This window comes from Nycticebus coucang, chromosome 13, assembly GCF_027406575.1.
Source record: "Nycticebus coucang isolate mNycCou1 chromosome 13, mNycCou1.pri, whole genome shotgun sequence".
NCBI lineage: Eukaryota > Metazoa > Chordata > Mammalia > Primates > Lorisidae > Nycticebus > Nycticebus coucang.
Window position 1 is genome coordinate 62,203,371 of NC_069792.1, and position 19,143 is coordinate 62,222,513.

At 35.0% G+C, this 19,143-nt stretch overlaps 1 protein-coding gene across 7 annotated transcripts in view; it reads left to right on the forward strand.

Annotated features, from left to right (window-relative positions):
• Positions 1–19,143, forward strand: part of VPS13B (vacuolar protein sorting 13 homolog B) — a 980,186-nt gene that overhangs the window by 629,482 nt on the left and 331,561 nt on the right. For all 7 annotated transcript variants that reach the window (XM_053558614.1, XM_053558617.1, XM_053558615.1 and 4 more), the window contains 2 exons: positions 7,682–7,808; positions 10,621–10,764. In XM_053558614.1, the coding sequence (XP_053414589.1) occupies positions 7,682–7,808; positions 10,621–10,764 (271 nt within the window). The remainder of the gene's footprint in view (positions 1–7,681; positions 7,809–10,620; positions 10,765–19,143) is intronic.

The window sequence follows — 19,143 nt, forward strand, 5'->3', positions numbered from 1 at the left end:
ATGGGAAGGAGGTGTTCACTCAGGCTTAGCCCCGTCCCTGATGGATGCTGCTAACAGAACAGAACAGAACAGACAACTTTGTGAGGTTCTGTCTCTGTTCCTGTCGTCGCCTACAGGAGACGGGCTGTTTTGAGTTCAAACGTCTTTGCTGCTGGAGAATTGCGTCTGAACACCTCTCTGGGTCGGCCCCGCCCTGGAGGCTTTCGGGTTTGTGAGCCGTGTCACCGGTGGCCTCCTCTGGTTGCCCAGGGAGACAGGGGGTGTGGCCTCAGAATATCCAGAAGTGAGCGTTCTGCCGTTAAAGAAAAAACGGCTGTTGATCTACCTCCAGGGAACTGCTGCTCTGGTGTGGGCACTCAGGCGACCCTTTTCTCCTCTGTCCCGCGCCCCAGAGTCAGCATTGAGCGGCCGCCGTTTGTGCTGGGTCCACACCCCTTAAGAGATCCCCCAAGAATCAGAACTCTTGGGGGATGGGCCCCCAGACCCGGATTGGGAGTGGGGCGGGGGGAAGCTAGAGTTTCATTCAGTTTCACGCAATACTACGGTCCGGGGAGGGCTCCTGCACTGCACCGCAAGGAAGTGCCGCCAAGGCTTGATTTCCCCTCAGCAGAGTGCCCTCTCCTCGCTCACGTGTCCCAGAGTCAGCGCTGACCTGACGCAGCTCAGGCACTGTGCACTCCCCTCGAGAAATCACCCAAGGAGCCGAACTCCTGGGGGATAGGCCCTCAGACCCCGAGTGAGAGTAGGGGTTCTCAGCTCTCAGCGGGGAGGCCAGAGTCTGATTCAGTCTTGGGCCCCGTATGCCCGGGGAGGGTTGCTGCACTGCACCACAGGGAAGTGCCGCCAAGGCTTGATTTCCCCTCAGCAGAGTGCCCTCTCCTCGCTCACGTATCCCAGAGTCAGCGCTGACCTGACGCAGCTCAGGCACTGTGCACTCCCCTCGAGAAATCACCCAAGGAGCCGAACTCCTGGGGGACAGGCCCTCAGACCCCGAGTGAGAGTAGGGGTTCTCAGCTCTCAGCGGGGAGGCCAGAGTCTGATTCAGTCTTGGGCCCCCTATGCCCGGGGAGGGTTGGTGCACTGTACCGCAGGGAAGTGCTGCGAGGCGTGACTCCCCCTCAGCCCGGTGCCCTCTCCTCACTCGCGCGCCTCAGAGTCAATGCTGACCAGTCGCAACTCGGGGACTGTCCACTCCCCTTGAGAAATCACCCAAGGATCCGAAGTCCTGGGGGACAGGCCTCCAGACCTCAGTGGGCGGGAGGGGAGCGCCGGGGATTCAGGGTTGCCGGCAAAGGATTCCCAAAGTTTTATTCAGCCCTATGTCCGGCAGGAGAACGCCACGGCACCCCAGTAGGGGAGGTAGGTCCAGTTTTTAGAAGGTCTCTCCCGTGGAGTGTAGTGGGAGGGGCTTTAATTTCTGCCCGCTTGTTCAATTGTGGGGCTCCAGAGCCGGTCTCATGGGGGAGGGGGACTCCCGTCCGCTTGGTGGTGGATTTTGTACCTTTTGTTTGCGTCCTTGTGATCACAACTTGCCTCAGCGGTGTTGATGTGCGTTCTTCAGCCTTCTCTCTTGGTGAGGCTCAAGTCCACCAGGATACTTACTAAATTCCTGTCCCTTAACTCTCCTTCTGGACGGGAGCCTTTGTTGAAAGCTGGCTTCAGTCCGCCATCTTGTCTCCCCTCTCAAGATCAAACTTTCATTCTTCGTGGATGATATGATCGTATATCTGGAAAACACCAGGGATTCTACTACAAAACTCTTAGAAATGATCAAGGAATACAGCAGCATCTCATGTTACAAAATCAACATTCATGAATCGGTAGCCTTTATACATACCAACAATAGTCAAGCTGAAAAAACAGTTAAGGACTCTATTCCATTCACAGTAGTGCCAAAGAGTAAAGAATAAAAATATTTTGACATTACTTAATTTGGCCAAACTACATTATTATTGATGTTCTATTTAAATGTATTTTAAAAATAATTCTCATTTAAAACTGTAGTCTTAAAGCATTGTTCACAAGATAATTTATGTTTTTACAAATTAATTCCTTACGTAAGTTCAGAACCTTATGATCAAAGGTTAAGTCTCCTGCTTTGTATTTCCCCATCTCTCTGTACTTTCCTAATTATTTTCCTTGTTCTTCTTCATGCTTATTTTGTTTATATATCTTCCCTGCTAAACTGAACTCCATGAGAATCAGCCTTGTTTATGCAGTTTTGCTATTGTTTCAGCACCTAGTAAAGCGCCTGGCACCATAGTGGGTACTCAATCTATGTGTCTAAATTTCACAGAGTGATACATGCTATGAAAATAATATAACCATACAATGTGATAAGAGTAACTGGGAAATTTCCTTAGATTGTAACTCAGGGAGGGGCCTCTTCTAATATCTTAATGCCAAAAACAAGCTGTCATTCAAATACTCTGTAGTTGTTTCTGCCAAGGGTATAAAAAGAGCAAAGACCTGAGTAGGAACAAGTTCATTTAAGGATCATGCCTGGCTGGAAGTAATAGAGATGAGTTTTGGGGAGAGAAGGGCTAAAGTATGAATGGTCTTTTAGGTCAAAGGAAGTTTGAATTTTATTTTAATTATATTAGAAAATCATTAGATTGTGTTCCTCTTAGGAAAAAAAAAATACCCACCTAAATGGTTTTAAACTTGTAACTAAAATTTCATTTTTAAAGTTAAAAATTAAATAGGATTCTAATTATTTATTTTTATGACTGACGCTAATCTAAAAATAAGAAGAATCTCTAGTGATATATTTATATAACAATTTTCCAAATAGCATACTTTTTATAATGAATATTTGTGAATATTACTGTTTTCATACTTAGGAATAATCACTGTAAAGGGACTACCAAGTTGATTACCCTTAAGTCTTATAGATCTGCTCTGTATCTCTCATCTGAAGTTCAGGTATAACACCATACCAAAAAAGTCTTTGTGTTTCATGAGACTTGTTCTGTCTATACAGAACATCTAGCATTTTTTATTATATCATTTTTGGTGGAATATTTTTAAAGCCTTGGTACTACTTTTTCTATGTTTAGTCTTATAATATTCAATTTTTGAAGAACAGTTATTAAACTCATCTAATATTTCCCACAAAGGCATACCAAAACATATGGCAGAAGGGCAGAAGAAACTTGTTATAAGTATCCTGAGAATGATGACCACAGGATGCCTGAACACGTATTTTCTTGAGTGCACGTGGCATACACTTGTGTTTTCTTGCTTAATAACAATTTTGGAGAACTATACTTTTCTTTGTTTAAAATCCATGTAAAACTTAATAGAAGAACTTTTCTTAACACATACAATCATTTTCTTATTATTTGCCTAGAACTTTATGATAGTCAGTAGTTTTTTATTTTCAACAAGTGTGGACTTCTGTGGGAGTAATCCTCTATATTTTATGATAAATACAAATAATTGTACCATTTCTTTGTTTGTATGGACAATGTAGATTATTGTTATATTAGAGTACATCAGAGAAATATTTCTTCCACAGTTCTCTTAACCTCATGTGTATGCTGTAAGTAATCTGTTTCCTGTAGCTGAATTTAAAATCTTTTCTTCATCATGGGTGATGAACTATTTCACAAAGATATTTCTAATTGTAGGTTTTATTGTATTTATCTACATGAGGACTTATCATGCTTTTTGAATCAGTGGATTCTTATATTTCATCAGTTCTGGAAAAATTCTCAGCCATTATCTCTTTAATATTTTCCCTTTTCCTTCCCTTCTGTTTTCTTACTTTGGAATGTTAATTAAATATGTTGGACTCATTCATCCATGTCTCTTAATTTTTTCTACTAAACTTTCTTTTTTAAAATGTACTTTAGTGTATTCTGATATTTTTTCAAATCTACATTCTAGTTTTATATTTCTTTCTTAAATAATTAAAATGCTATTTATCCCTCCTGTTACGTGTTTAATTATAGTAAATATATTTTTAATTTCTGAAAATTCTATTTGGTTGTTTTCAAGCCCTTTTTGCCTTTCTTTTTTCTTTCGTTTTTTTTTTTTTTTTTTCTATAGAGATAGAGTCTCGCTTTATCACCCTCTGTAGAGTGCCGTGGCATCACACAGCTCACAGCAACCTCCAACTCCTGGGCTTAGGATATTCTCTTGCCTCAGCCTCCTGAGTAGCTGGGACTACAGGCACCCACCACAATGCCTGGCTACTTTTTTGCCTTTTTTGCTAGTACTTTCTTTTTTATCAGGTTTTTTGTTTGTTTGTTTTTTGTTTCTTGTTTTTGAGGCCGAGTCTCACTATGTTGCCCTCAGTAGAGTGCTGTGGTGTTACAGCTCACAGCAGCCTCAAACTCTTGGGCTTAAGCAATTCTCTTGCCTTAGCCTCCCAAGTAGCTGGGACTACAGGTGCCCGCTGCAACGCACAGCTATTTTTTGTTGCAGTTGTCATTGTTGTTCAGCAGGCACAGGCTAGGTTTGAACCCGCCAGCCTCAGTGTATGCGGCTGGCACCCTACTCACTGAGCTACGGGTGCCACCTTTTCTCCTGTTTTTAATTCCATCTCATATATCTTTGATTTTAAACAAATTCATTTTACTCTTCACATGTGGTAGTTCTATAATCAAAAGTTCTTGATAAGGCATTGAAAATGCCTAAATGTCTAATTCTCCTGTAGCTATTAAAAAAAAAGGGAGCGTCATATCAAACAATCTATAATTAGGATATTATTTTCAGTGGTCTTTGTCCTTGGAAATTCTTTTTGTCATTGAGGATAAGTTTTTCTAAATAGGTTTTGCATCTGTTTCTGACAAATATCCCAAGGTTATCAAAGCTGGGATGCTACTTTTATGTAAATAACTCAGAGTAGGTATTCCTAGGCCACATAGGTAATATATAAGTTAGAGACACAACACACAGAGGAGATTTTAATTATTTTTAATTTTCTAGGGAGATTTCTTTTTTTCCAATAAATTCTCTTGCCAAGACAGGTAAAATTCCTTGTTCTTGCCTATTTCTTATGGGGGTTGATGTTTATCTGGCTCTTGAAAGACCCCAGATCTAGCTACACAATTCATTTAAAAATCCTTGCCTTTTCTCAGTATAGCTATTAAAAACTATTTCCTTAATTTATTTAAAATGCTACAACCCTGAGGTCATTAACAATCTCATTTAATACTTTGGATTTTAGTTCCCTCTTTATAATTTTGAATCATAGAATATTACCTAGCAAAATATTGGCAGAATTTAATTCTTGATTGAGGTTATTTCTCCAGTGTTTTTTTTTCTTTCTTTTGAATTCATCCTTGAAAATATTTGAATCTCCAATCAGTGCCCATAGCACAGTGGTTACAGCACTGGCCACATATACCCAGACTGGCAGGTTCACACCTGGCTGGGCCAGCTAAACAACAGTGTCAACTGCAACAAAAAATAGCCAGATGTTGTGACAGGCATCTGTAGTCCCAGCTACTTGGGAGGCTGAGACAAGAGAATTGCTTAAGCCCAAGAGTTTGAGGTGGCTATGAGTTGTGACACCACAGCACTCTACCGAGAATGACATAGTGAGACTCTGTCTCAAAAAAAAAAAGAGAGAGAAAAGAAAAGAAAAGAATTTGAATCTATAAAACTTCTAATGATTTTTTAAAAATGTTTACCATTACCTCAAATACTTACAGTAATATCACAAAGAAAAGTTAGTCCTGTATACTACAAAAAAAATGCCATATTTTGCTGTGTGTAATATACTCCCATCTATAATGCAGACCCATATTTTTGGCCCAGAATTCAGGAAACAGATCTTTCATTTTAATTTTTTATTTCAAATTTTTATTTGTTTATATTTAAATACTTTTTGTGTATGGTAAAGGAATTTGGCATTTAATTTTTAACATATTATGGTATAAAGAATTTTATGTAATAATTACAAAATACATGAATAGATACAAGGTACAGAAAATTTTTGGTAACAAATAATACTACCCATGTATAATATGTATCTTTATTTTTCCCTGAAAACTTCAGGCAAAAAATTTATTATTCACAGCAAAATGCAATAATTTTATAGGACTGAAGACTTAACTTAAATTTTCTTTTTACTTCTGTAGTTATAATATTTCATATTTTGTATTACTGGTTTATTTCATCACATAATGGGTGAAAATATATGATATGGACAAGCTCTTATTTTTTTCCCATCAGAACTTATTTAATGTTTGCATGTTTGCTCTTATTTGGTTCCCTGCCATCCTTTCCATTTTAAGGTATGTTTAATGATGCATCATATATTTTAACACACCCCTGTGAGAGCACATCAGATATTACATTGTTTCTCACATGGTCATTTTATGGAATTATATAGCTATCATTATGGTATCTCTCAGGATGTCAACCCTTCTTCTATATTCATAGACTTTAATACTTCTTCCTGTTGCTTTCTACTCACCAGATCTCTTAATTCTTTAAAATTGACTTTCTTGAAATTCAGTACTTACATGTCATAGTACCAGATGATCCAATTTGCTTTTCTGGCAAACACATGCAAAGCTCTCCCCATTGCAAGTTTACAAAAGCTATTAGTAGTCTCCAGACTACTTTGATTAAAAAGGTTGTAGAAAGACTTCAATTTTAAGTGGGCTTTTTCATGACTTAATTTATGCCAATTCTCTCATTTCAACTTTATCACTTTATAATATAAGGGAATAATAAGGACATTTTTATAAGGAATATTAAATTAATGTTTTAAAGGAAAGATTGAGGTATGGTTTGCTAGCAAAACATGTAAGTGTATTGTTTTATAAAATGAAAGCTAAGACTATAGATGGTGGACTTGAAGATCTGTACCAGCACAGCTTTGGTTTCTCAGTAATGTTTTCCAGTTTCATCCTTTACCATGTATTAAGTACTTTCTTTGAAATTATTAGCAGTTTTGAATGTCAAGTAAAAATATTTGGCTAAATAACTGGTCAAAGGTGAGAATGCGTGAAGAAGAATTAAAATTGTGGCAAAAGCTGTTTGGTGTCAATGTGCCCTTCAGATCCAATTCTGGAACCTTTGTTCACATTGAATGGCCTTAACCCACTCCTTGAACTTCATTCTGTATTGGTAATGTGGCACTAGTAATGTTCTTTACTTCTAATACAGGGTTATTTTGAGGAGACATTCACTATCAGATACAAAGCCCATTGAACCGACTGTAAAGGCAGTAATAATTCATGAATTCACATGATTCTTAGAGGAAAACAGAATTCAAAGATCAGAGGATGTACTTGTGAACGTGAGATTAGATTAGAAAGATGGAAGTTGTGAAATTAGAGGTCAGAAATACTAGTAATAGAAAGTTAAAAATTATTTTTAAAATCCCAAGATTAGTGTGGATAACAAAAGAGGTGTGAACTATTTGTAAGAACAAAAAGAATTAAAAACAGAAAAAGTATTAAGTTGAAAGTTCCTGGGATAATATTAATATGAAATTGCTTAATTACACCTGAATTTCTCAGTATATTTTGATCTTTTATAAATCTTTTATAAATCTTATAGAAGTTAAGAAACTGTGACTATAAAATATACAAATAGGCAATCTCAAAATAATAATGTAATTTTGTTATACATTATGCACAAAGACTTAATACAAATTTAATGAAAATTATCCTTGAAAAAATGTAATGGCTATTAATTTTTTTACTTTATCTCTTAGCATACGACGGCATCAAGAAAGAAGAGCAATTTTGACCCCCATTTTGACAGACTTTTCTGTTCGAATAACTGGAGCACCTGCTATCATTTTCACCAAAATAATTTCTCCAGAAAATTTGCATACAGAGGTTAGAACATAATTTAGATTTTTATTTTTGTCTACATAATAGAATAGCTCCTCTTTGTATGTCAGGGATTTTCACAGTTTTAGTTCACAGAGCATCAAATTAGTTCATTAATAACAGTAGTTACTGTCATAGCCAATATTTATGAGACTTTTCTAGCACTTCAGTTATGCTTCCTGCATAATAACTTATTTAATCCTCATAATAATACCATTAGATACCCCTACTATTCCTATTATATAGATCAGAAAACCAGGACATTGAGGGGCTGACCAATTTGCCCAAATTTTCACAAATAGTAAGTAGCAGAGCAAGGTATGAAACCAACTCCACCCTCTGCATTCCTAACTCCTACAACCCCTGTTTAATGAAAATAACAATAATACTGACAGGTAATACAGAGTTCTCACATAGATTACTGTATAAAGTGAGTTCTACATGGATTACCTTATTTAGTCTTTACTATCCTTATAAGATCACTACTGTTAATATCCATATTTTATAGATGAGGAGACTGGGGTCAAAAGAGATTCAGGAATTTGATCAATGTTAATTAGTGGATCCATGTTTGAATTCTGATTATTATGTGGTGCCTCCACGTGTAGAATAGAAATGTAGTACTGTGGTGATTTACCATGGCTAAAAAATTCTTTATAGATATTTTCTATTATGAACATGTTATAAACTTCTTGCTTATTCACAGAATTATAGCCAGTTCTTATGAAAAGCTCAGAAAAATTAGGTATAGATTAGTATATTAATATAAGATGATAAAATTTTATATTCCTTCTCTGAATTTTTCAAAAACAATATTTCTGTATGTATTATGTAATTTGATGTTTACAATAACCTCTTGGAAAGTTAGGTTAGGGGAAGTTTCCTGTATATCTACAAAAAGTATATAAAGATTATCTACTAATATCTTGTACTTACTTAGTAATATAAGAAGTTTATAATACCTGAAACTCCTTATATGATGCCCTTTTTTCCTACTAATGCTGCTATGAAAATATTAAAAGTCACTAATTAGAATCACAGTATAGAATTGATTCTATTTCCTGTGTGTATTTAGCTCACAGAAATGGGATATCATAGTCATTTTGAATTAAGGGTTTTTTTTTTCCTGAAAATGTCTTTACATAAATTCCCAAATACTTACCATGAAAATCAGAAACAAAGGTAAGAATCTATCAAAGTGTTAATATAATGCTGTCCTTTTAAATTAATGCATCTTCCAATTTGAAAGCAATATTAGAAAGTTTCCATTCTCAGGAGAAAGAGTCATGAAGCTGGACGTCAGAAAACCTAGTTCTAGGCCAAGTTCTGGTTTATACAGGATGTCATCTTAACCCATTCACTTAAATTATTTGTTCCATCAATTTCCTTATATATAACTTTATTTGCCTAACAGAGAGTGTCCCTAGATACTTTCTAGATTGTCTTAAGGTTTAAATTTATCAATAGAAATAATAATTATAAGAGAAATCTGAACAGCTAATATCCTATCCAAATGGAAATTGTTCTTATTTTTATACTTAATACTGCTTATTTACGTAGTTAATACAGCGAATGCTGCTTGATTCTACCAGTTTTCACAGGATGTATCCCACTGATAGAACTAAGGTATTTTTAGGACAGATTTTTATCCTTTGGGTAATGTTATAGTAACTATTTAAACAAACAAACAAACAAAAGAACTTCTGAATTAGTATACTTTTTTTCCTTTTCATCATTACTTCATGGATAAAATGAGAATTATAACTATAATAAGTGAATACAGGGAATTTGTGGAGGAAACAGTTATTTAACAAAACAAAAAGGATAATTATTTCAGACATGATGTTCTTTGTAGCTTTATTAAAAGCTACTTTAAGCTGTCTAGTTTGTATTTGGACCAATCATAGTCTCCTTAAATCCATTCCACTGGATGAGACTAAAAAGGAGGTCTTTTGGACATTTGCAAGCATTTGAACATTATCCACATGTACTTCTTGACAAGAGGCAGTACATCTACTTAAGAGAAGCTTCTGGATAGGTTTTTTATTGTTGTTGTTGTTGTTTTGTTTTCCTTTGATTGGTTTTCCAATGATAAATGTTCAAGTGACTCAGTTTTGCAAAGCAGCATTAGTTCAGTAGTGGACATCTATCTAAAGCTGCCAAGATTTTAGCAGTTTAAAGAAGTGAAATTAATTAGTCTACCTATATTTGGCTTCAGCACTTTGTTTTGTTATGAATGATTTGGAGTAGTATCCTTTGGCGAATTCTCATACTGTAGTACTTGGAGATTATAATTGCCTGGCTATAATTGCCTGTTTACATCTCTCTGTCCCACTAGATTATAACCTCAAGAGCCAATTGCCCTTCAAGGCCAACCTTATTCTTTGTGATATTCCTAGTACTTTTCTGTAGTGCGTGGTACTTAGAAGATGTTTAGTAAATATTTGTTGTTTTGAATTAATGAATAAGATTATGCTACAGAATTATGTCTTTGCTTATATATTGAAACAATGATAGTAGTTTAGGGTATGAAAAAGTCAAATGGACATGAAAAAATGAAAAATTCTTATTATCAGTTAGTTGCCCTGTGTTTACCACAAAGCCTGACACATAGGCTACTCTCACAAATATTTATTAAATTTATCCATTAAACTGTGGTGAGTGGCTGTGCTCCATTTTTGCTGTTTTCATTAGTGTATGAACTTGAATCCCAGGAGACTTAATCAAAGTAGTAAAGGTCAAATAAGAAAGAACCATAAATTATCATCTGAGGGCTATTACATTTCTTTATCTGTAACCTTTTTTTTTTTTTCTTCAGGAGATTTTAGTGTGTGGCCATTCCTTGGAAGTGAATATAACCACAAACCTGGACTTCTTCCTAAGTGTGGCTCAAGTTCAACTCTTACATCAGTTAATAGTAGCAAATATGACTGGACTGGAACCATCAGCCATGGCCACAGAGGTAACTATTACCTGATTTTGATTAGGCTTCGTGCATTTGTGCCAACTGTACATTCACAAATAGGAAAATTATAATTAAACCAAATGCTTTCTGCAAATTACTCTTTAAGTTTATTGAAAACATGGTCATAAATCATTTTGGATTGATATTTTTTATTTTTGAAATTTTTTTCGTCTCTGTTCCTCTTATTTATCATGCACCTTTGCAGAATTGCTGTGGACTGACCTTGGAAATGCCTTTGTTAAAAATATGATTTTATTACCCTGCTAAAATTTCTCAAGTATAATGAGAGAACCCTGGTATAGCTTTCATTTACTCAGATGCATTACAATAACAGGGACTCTTTAAGAAGTGAACTTTGTATGAATACTGTGGGAATATCTTTAATAAATAACTTGTAAAGCATTTGTTTCCCATGTTCAGTGAAGAATGACACAATCATAAAAGTTGAATGCCTGCCTAGAATTTTAATTTTGATCCGGTGTTCATTGAAAAGCCTGTATTGTAACCACAAAACACTTCACCATGAAACAAAGAAAACTGCTCGTTAGATTCCTCTCAACATACGTTTTCTTTGTTTTTTGTTTCCAAACACTTTTTAGTCATATCTGTACATAGAAATTTTTTATGTATGAGAAAAAGACGTTGTTTTGTTTTCGCCATGAATTATACAGAAGACTCTAAGTTCTGTTTATTTTTCTAAAATATTTAAGGAAGATTCACTAAGAGCCACATGATGCCAGGCACTGTGGCCAAGCATTTTCATGTAAGTTAACTCACATATCTTAAAGCATGTTGTTGTAAACTTGTAAGACAAATATAGGCAGTATCTTCTATATTTTTTACAGATGGGGATGTTGGGCTTAAAGGAAGGTAATTGACCTGCCTATTGTCATCAGACATGCATAACTAAAAAATGATGCACCTGAGATTTGAATTTAGGTCTTTCAAGTCAGTACCCGTTCCATTTTGTCAGAGATTATGTAGTATAACTATTACATTATTCTACTTTATTTTTTTAAAAAATTACTTGAATATGATAAAACTTTTAACTTTTGTGAATGGAGATTCTATAACTTAATCATCTTTTTCTATCCATGATTTCTGTTTATTCAGTACCTATTTTAAAAGAGCATTAGCAATACTACATATATTTTCAAAAATATTGACTTTTTTCCCTTATACTTTAGGTAATCCATAAAAATATAACTATATGACATGAAAATAAGCAGGTTAAAAAATATTTCCCCATATATTTTCAATGAAGTCCATGAAGCAAATTGGGTTAGAAAAGAGTATTTATGTTCCTATATTGTTTGTGCCAATTTTATTATCTTTCATATGAAAGAAATCTAACTCATAGATTCCTAATTGTCTTAGGAGTTCATACAGCTTAGCATTGGTTGTTAATTGTTTACCTATATACTTTTAATACCTATTAGTAGGATCAGATTTCAGTAAATAACAACCTTTTCCTGAATGTTGAGTCATTACTCACAGTCCCATAAACTAGGTTTTGTTTTTGTTTTTGTTTTTTTTAATGTGTCAATGGCTCTTTGTTTCTTCTTAAAAATCATAGTAAAAGTATAGACTATGTGTATATTTTTAAATGGTTAAAATGATAAATAATATATGCATTTATCACAATTAAAATAAATAATACAGACTATTTTGAGGTAGGATAATCTAGTCCTGCCCCCAACCCTGGTGCGATATATCTGGAAACATCAAGATTTTAGAAAAGATCTTCAAGGCACTGGCAGATCTCATATCTCATAGTCTAAGAATATAAAGGATTTTTAGTTAACATGCAATATTCTATAATAGGTCAGGATATGTTTTGAAAGTGCTAGTTAATTACCTTTAGTGTGGCTTTAACAAGCACATTACCACAACTTTTAAAAAATTCTTTTTGAGAATTAAAAAAAATAAGAAATTTGAAACTGAGTTATTGGGGAAATAGAGGAAGGGATATGTGTTAAAAATGTGTGGGAGGCTGAGGCAAGAGAATCGCGTAAGCCCAAGAGTTAGAGGTTGCTGTGAGCTGTGTGACGCCACGGCACTCTACCCGAGGGTGGTACAGCGAGACTCTGTCTCTAAAAAAAAAAAAAAAATGTGTATCCTGACATGATAAATAACCACTATTTCATAAAAATGATGGATTAATAATGAGAATCCCATTTTTTAGGACTAAGAAGTCTAGGTTTGTGGTTATATTCATAGACCATATGAATTATAGACTAGTAGATGTCATATCCTAAGTCCACCATCCTGACACTACATTGATTCAGTTGGTATATATTTATATTAGAAGACATCATGTATATTAATGTACCATGTTTTGAAGATATTAATGTAATATTTTCAGCAGTCTTTGCAAGGCTATTTTGAAAGATTAATTTTTAAGATTTTTTAAAAATTAAACTAGAAAAATTTTAGTTTAGTAGAGGAAACATCTACAGTACAAACAAAGGAAGAAAATGGACATACCTTTGGAAATAAAAGTGAAACAATAAGACAATCTAAGGATTATTGCTAGAACAAATATTTAATATTGATTTTAATTAAATGGACAACTGGTAAGTAATAAAACTTTCAAGTTCACAGCTAACATGACCGGTTGATTCATTACGCAAATTGCCTCCCATATAGAACAAAATTTTTCCAATTTTGTCCTGAAAAATATATTTAAGATGTGGTGAGGCCACTGGATCAAGGGTCCTATATTTGTCCTGTTTGATTTTTACTGTCACTTTTAAGGACTATACATGATTTCTGACTCCCAAAATATTTAGTTTCCCCCTTTAAATTAACCTTTGTATTATTTTTCTGTACATAACCCCTTATCTGAAAATCCAAAATATGAAATGCTTCAGTGAGCATTTCCTTTGAGCATCACATTGGCTTTTAAAAAAGAGATTTGGGAGCATTTTGGACTTCAGATTTTGAGATTATGGCTGCTCAACCTCTTTGAGAAAATACATAAATAAACATTTAATATTTAAAAAGCCAAATGCACTCCATTTTACAAAGTACATGTCCTTCCTTCTCTCGCTTACTGCAGTTTTCCATCCCATTCTATAGTTCATGTCTCCATGACAGCACGTATCTCTTTCAAACTGTTATAACAGGTTCATCATTTGAGATTCTTAAATCTTGGTTCCCTTCCTTTCACATAAAGTGAGAGACAACACCCTTGATAACTAACAGTCAAAGCTAAATGTAGAGAGAGCTCTCTTACTCAGCCTTGTTTTCTTTCCCAGTGTTTAACAGGGCTGTGGTTATTGACACAATTGGTTTACCATTCAGAAGACTCTTTACCTTCTTACAAGATGGTTTTAGTCCCATGAAGGCGCAATTATATAAATGTGGATATTATTTTATTTTTATAATATAGTTTTATTTTTATCAAACTAATAGATGAATTTTAACAATCAAGTATCATTAATGTAATAAATCGAGAGAGCATCAGTCCCTTATACCCCTCTTCATCCTGCCCCATAGTCAGCCACTTTTAACTCTATAAGGATACCTGAAAATAGATTGGTAGGTTCATGTTCTCATCTATCTTGAGGTAGGCATGAATGGAAAAGGCCAGATCAGTGGTTACATATCTCTCTATTTAGGAAAGAAGATGGGACTTTTGGATGACGTGCATGTGGTGTAGCTCCCATTGCTGTAGCTATGATGAGTATTTTGTTTTATGTCAGAAACATGGAGAGACTACTTTGTAACCAGGCAATAATCACAGGCTCCAATAAAATATGAATTCCAGTAGAGCTTTAAATGGACAATAGAGGCTGTAATAGAATACCTTGATTTTCTTAAAACCTTGACCTGGAAAAGACACTAAGTATTTTACTGCTTATCCTCTCCAGGAGAAGAATTTCTTAGGTACATTGACTTCTTACACCTGTTGTGATTTAGTTAGGCCTTGTAAATGTTATAAATAGTAATTTTCTCCTGATAAATAGTCTTGTGCTCAGACAGAAATACATCATAGTTATCTCAAGATAGATGCAAAACATCAAGAAGGCAATACAATTTTAAAATGTTCATCCATGGTAATGTTTATCCGTCAAAGATTTCTTGATCAGATGTCAGTGAATACATTGAGCTTACTATATACCAGATATATAGGTAAAGTCGGACAGAGGTGTGAAAAATACATTGTCCCTACTTTCTAGATTTTTATAATCTGATTGAGAAATAAGCATAGACAAATGGAGTGATTAACTAAGAACTCAGACCAATGTATGAAAAATGTTAAATATGCTAGATGGAAAATTAGTGTTACAAAAGTCCAGGGAAGAAAAAAAATCTTTTATTCCAGGTGGTCAGTGATCAAACTTCATGGAGACGTTGGAGTTAAATACTCTCCTATGTAGCGAATACTACTATGAATACAATGGTGACATCATTAAACAAAAGACATACACTTTCTGCTCTCATGTTCAAGTGCTCATATACTTACTAGGAGAGATAGACAATAATGAATAAATAATTGAAGCTAAATAAAAAAGATATATATATTAGTCCTATGGAAAGAAAACATAGGTTTAAATTTTCTATAACAGATTTAATCTTTCTTATAAGCCTAAGCCTATTTACATTGAGGGCATTGGTTTTTAGTAGGGAGGCAGGAATTAAATTTGTCATTAATGAAAAGTAGTTCAGGCATGAAGAAATAGTGTGAAAAAAGACATGGAGGTTTGTTAAGAATTAGGATTTTCTTAAGCCCAAGAGCTGGAGGTTGCTGTGAGCTATGATGCCACAGCACTCTACTGAGGGCAATAAAATGAAACTCTGTCTCAAAAAAATAAGAATTAGGATATTTTGGTGGGACAGTGGGGAAAAAAACAGTTTTTACAGACTGAAGGAGCTATACAGGGAAATAATAGAAGATATACTAAGAAATATGTATTTTATCATAGACAGTTGGAAACCAAGGTTTAAAGACTTGCATGAATGAGATAACTTAGTAGAAGTGATATTTTAGTGAATTTTATTATGCCTAGTCTCTTTTCGCAAGGCATTTGAGGTGTTATTTTTACCAGTTTGTGAGTGGAAATTTTTCCTAATTCTTGTTGTTGGTCAAGGAAAAGTATTTCAGGATATACCACACATAAGCCAAGCAAACAAAAGTTTTATTGAAAACAAAAGTATACTCTCAGAGAGGAAACCGGGTAGGCATAGGAAAAGCAACTGCATTGAGAAGTGGTTTGGGATCAGAGGTGTCCAACCTGTGGGCCACATACAGATTGAGGACTTGTTTTGCTTATCTGTGGGTCAGATATCTCTTTTGAGTATGCATGGACTTTTTTCTGGCTCATCAGCTTTTCTTAGTATTTACGTATTTAATGTGTGGCCTCAGACAACTTTTATTCTGCCAGTGTGCAGCAGAAAAGAAAAAAAGTTGGATACCCCTGTTTTTGATCTTCTGCAGTCTTATTAATTTAAGGGAGGGATATTCAAGGCCAAAGGGGTGGCATTTACTAAGAGTTTGGAGAGAAATTTCTAGAATTGGGTTCCTTCCCATTTTTGTACTTTATATGATTATCTTGGAACTGTCATGGTGATATCTAGAGTTGGGAAATTTTTAAACCACAATGTAAAATTGATTTTTATATTGACAGAGGTGGCAGAAAGAGCTGACAAGTTGGTGGATTTTGATTCTTGCTTGAGGTTGTCAGCCTCTCTATTTAGCTTTTGCTTAACAGTTAACACCTGCACCTGATCTTTAAGCCCTGCATCTGGTCTCAGCCCTGTCTCTTAGTCTCCTATTCTAACAGCATTCAAGAAAGTATATGTGCATCACAAGAAATAAAAACTACAGACCAGTACAGACCAGTATCTCTGAAAGATATGAATGCAGTAATCCTCAAATAAATACTAGCAAACTGAAACTAGCAATATATAAGAAGAACTATACACTATGACCACATTAGATTTACCCAGGAATTCAAGGTTTATTTAGCATCTGAAAATTAAGGGAAATTACCGTATCAATAGATAAAAAATAAAACCATATCAATAAATGAAAAAAATTTGACAAAATCCAATACTGGCAAACTAGGAATAGATGGGAACGTCCTCAACTTGATGAATGACATTTATGAAAAACTCCCAACTATCATCATATTTGATGATAAAACACTGGATGCTTTCCCCCTAAGATCAATAACAAGACAAGGATGTCTGTTTTCATCACTTGTATTTAACATTTCATCAGAGGATCTAGCCAGAAAATTAGGCAAGAGAAAGATATTCAAGTTGTACAGGAAAAATTCAGACTATCTCTATTTGCAGTGGCTTTAAATTTAGAAAATCCTAAGGAGTCCACTAAAAAATTTTTAGAACTTATAGGTAACCCAGCAGGCTTGCAGGATACAAGATGAGTATATAGAAATAAATTGTATTTGTTTGTACTTGAACAATTTAAAAATGAAATTGACAGTTACATTCACAACAATATCCAAAGGATAAAACAAAACAAAGCAAAAAAAGGATAAAACACAATACTTAGGAATACATTTAACAAATGAAATCAAAATTTACACTCTGAAAACTACAAAATATTGTTTAGAGATAATTTTTTTTAATTAATTTATTTTTTTATTAAATCATAGCTGTGTACATTAATGTAATCATGGGGCGCCATACCCTGGTTTCATAGACCGTTTGACACATTTTCATCACACTGGTTAACATAGCCTTCCTGGCATTTTCTTAGTTATTGTGCTACTACATTTACATTCCACATTTACTAAGTTTCACATATACCCTTGTAAGATGCACCGCAGGTGTAATCCCACTAATCTCCCTCCTTCTGCCCACCTCCCCGCTCCCTCCCCTCCCCCTTCCCCCTATTCTTAGGTTGAAAGTGGGTTATAGCTTTCATGTGAAAGCCATAAATTAGTTTCATAGTAGGGCTGAGTACATTGGATACTTTTTCTTCCATTCTTGAGATACTTTCCTAAGAAGAATATGTTCCAGCTCCATCCATGTAAACATGAAAAAGGTAAAGTCTCCATCTTTCTTTAAGGCTGCATAATATTCCATGGTATACATATACCACAATTTATTAATCCATTCGTGGATCAGTGGGCACTTAGGCTTTTTCCATGACTTAGCAATTGTGAATAGGGCTGCAATAAACATTCTGGTACAAATATTTTTGTTATTATGTGATTTTTGGTCTTCTGGGTATATGCCTGTTTAGAGATAAAATAAAAGATCTAAGTAATTGAAAGACTTTCTTGGATATTCTCATGATGGCAACACCCCCAAAATTGATATATAAACTATGAAATACCAATTAGAATCCCAGCTGACCTCTTTGTCATAATTGATCCTAAAATTCATAATGAAGTGCAAGAGACCCAAAATAACCAAACAATCTTGAAAAAGAACAATGTTGGAGGCCTTACACTTCTTGATATAAGAACTTACGAAAAAGCATTAGTAATCAAGATGGTGTGGTTTGGCATAGGACAAACATACAGATCAATAAAATAGACCTGCGAGTCCAGCTGCTGACCTTCCCAATTATAGTCAATTGATTTTTGACAGGGTAGCTTAGATCGTTCAATGGAGAAAAGAATAGTCTTTTTAAGGAATAATGCTTGGACAAATGGATATTCACATAGAAAAGAATGAAGGAAGATTCCTAATTCATACCATATATAATTCAAAATGGATCAAAGACCTAAATATGACTTAAAGTTTTGTGCCTGAATCAATACCACCAAAAAAGTGAAAAGACAACCCACATAGTGGGAGAAAATATTTGCAAATCACATTTCTCATAAGGGACTTCTTCTTCTTCTTCTTTTTTTTTTATTTTGCCTTTTTAAAAGATTTATTTTTTAGGGACAGAGTCTTGTTCTGTCACACAGGCCAGAGTGCAATGGTGTGATCACAGCTCACTGGAGCCTCAAACTTCTGGGCTCAAGTGATCTTCCTCTGTCAGCCTTCTGAATAGCTGGGACTACAAGTGTGTCACTGTGCCTGGCTAATCTTTTTACTTTTTGTAGATGGGCTTTGGGCACGCATCTGTCTCACTCTGTTGCTGAAGCTGGTCTCAAATTCCTGGCCTCAAGTGCTCTTTCTGCTTCAACTTCCCAAAGTTCTGGGATTATAGGATGAGCCACTACACCTGGCCCACTGTACTTGTCTTCTATTGCACTTAGCATAATGTCCTCAAAGTTCATCCATGTCGTAGTATGTGGAAGCATTTTCTTCTTTTATAAAGCTGAATAGTATTCCACTGTATGAATGCATCACATTTTGTTTATCCATTCTTCTGTCAATGGGCATTTGGGTTGCTTCCACCTCTTGGCTTTGTGAATAGTACTGCTATGAACATGGATGTGCAAA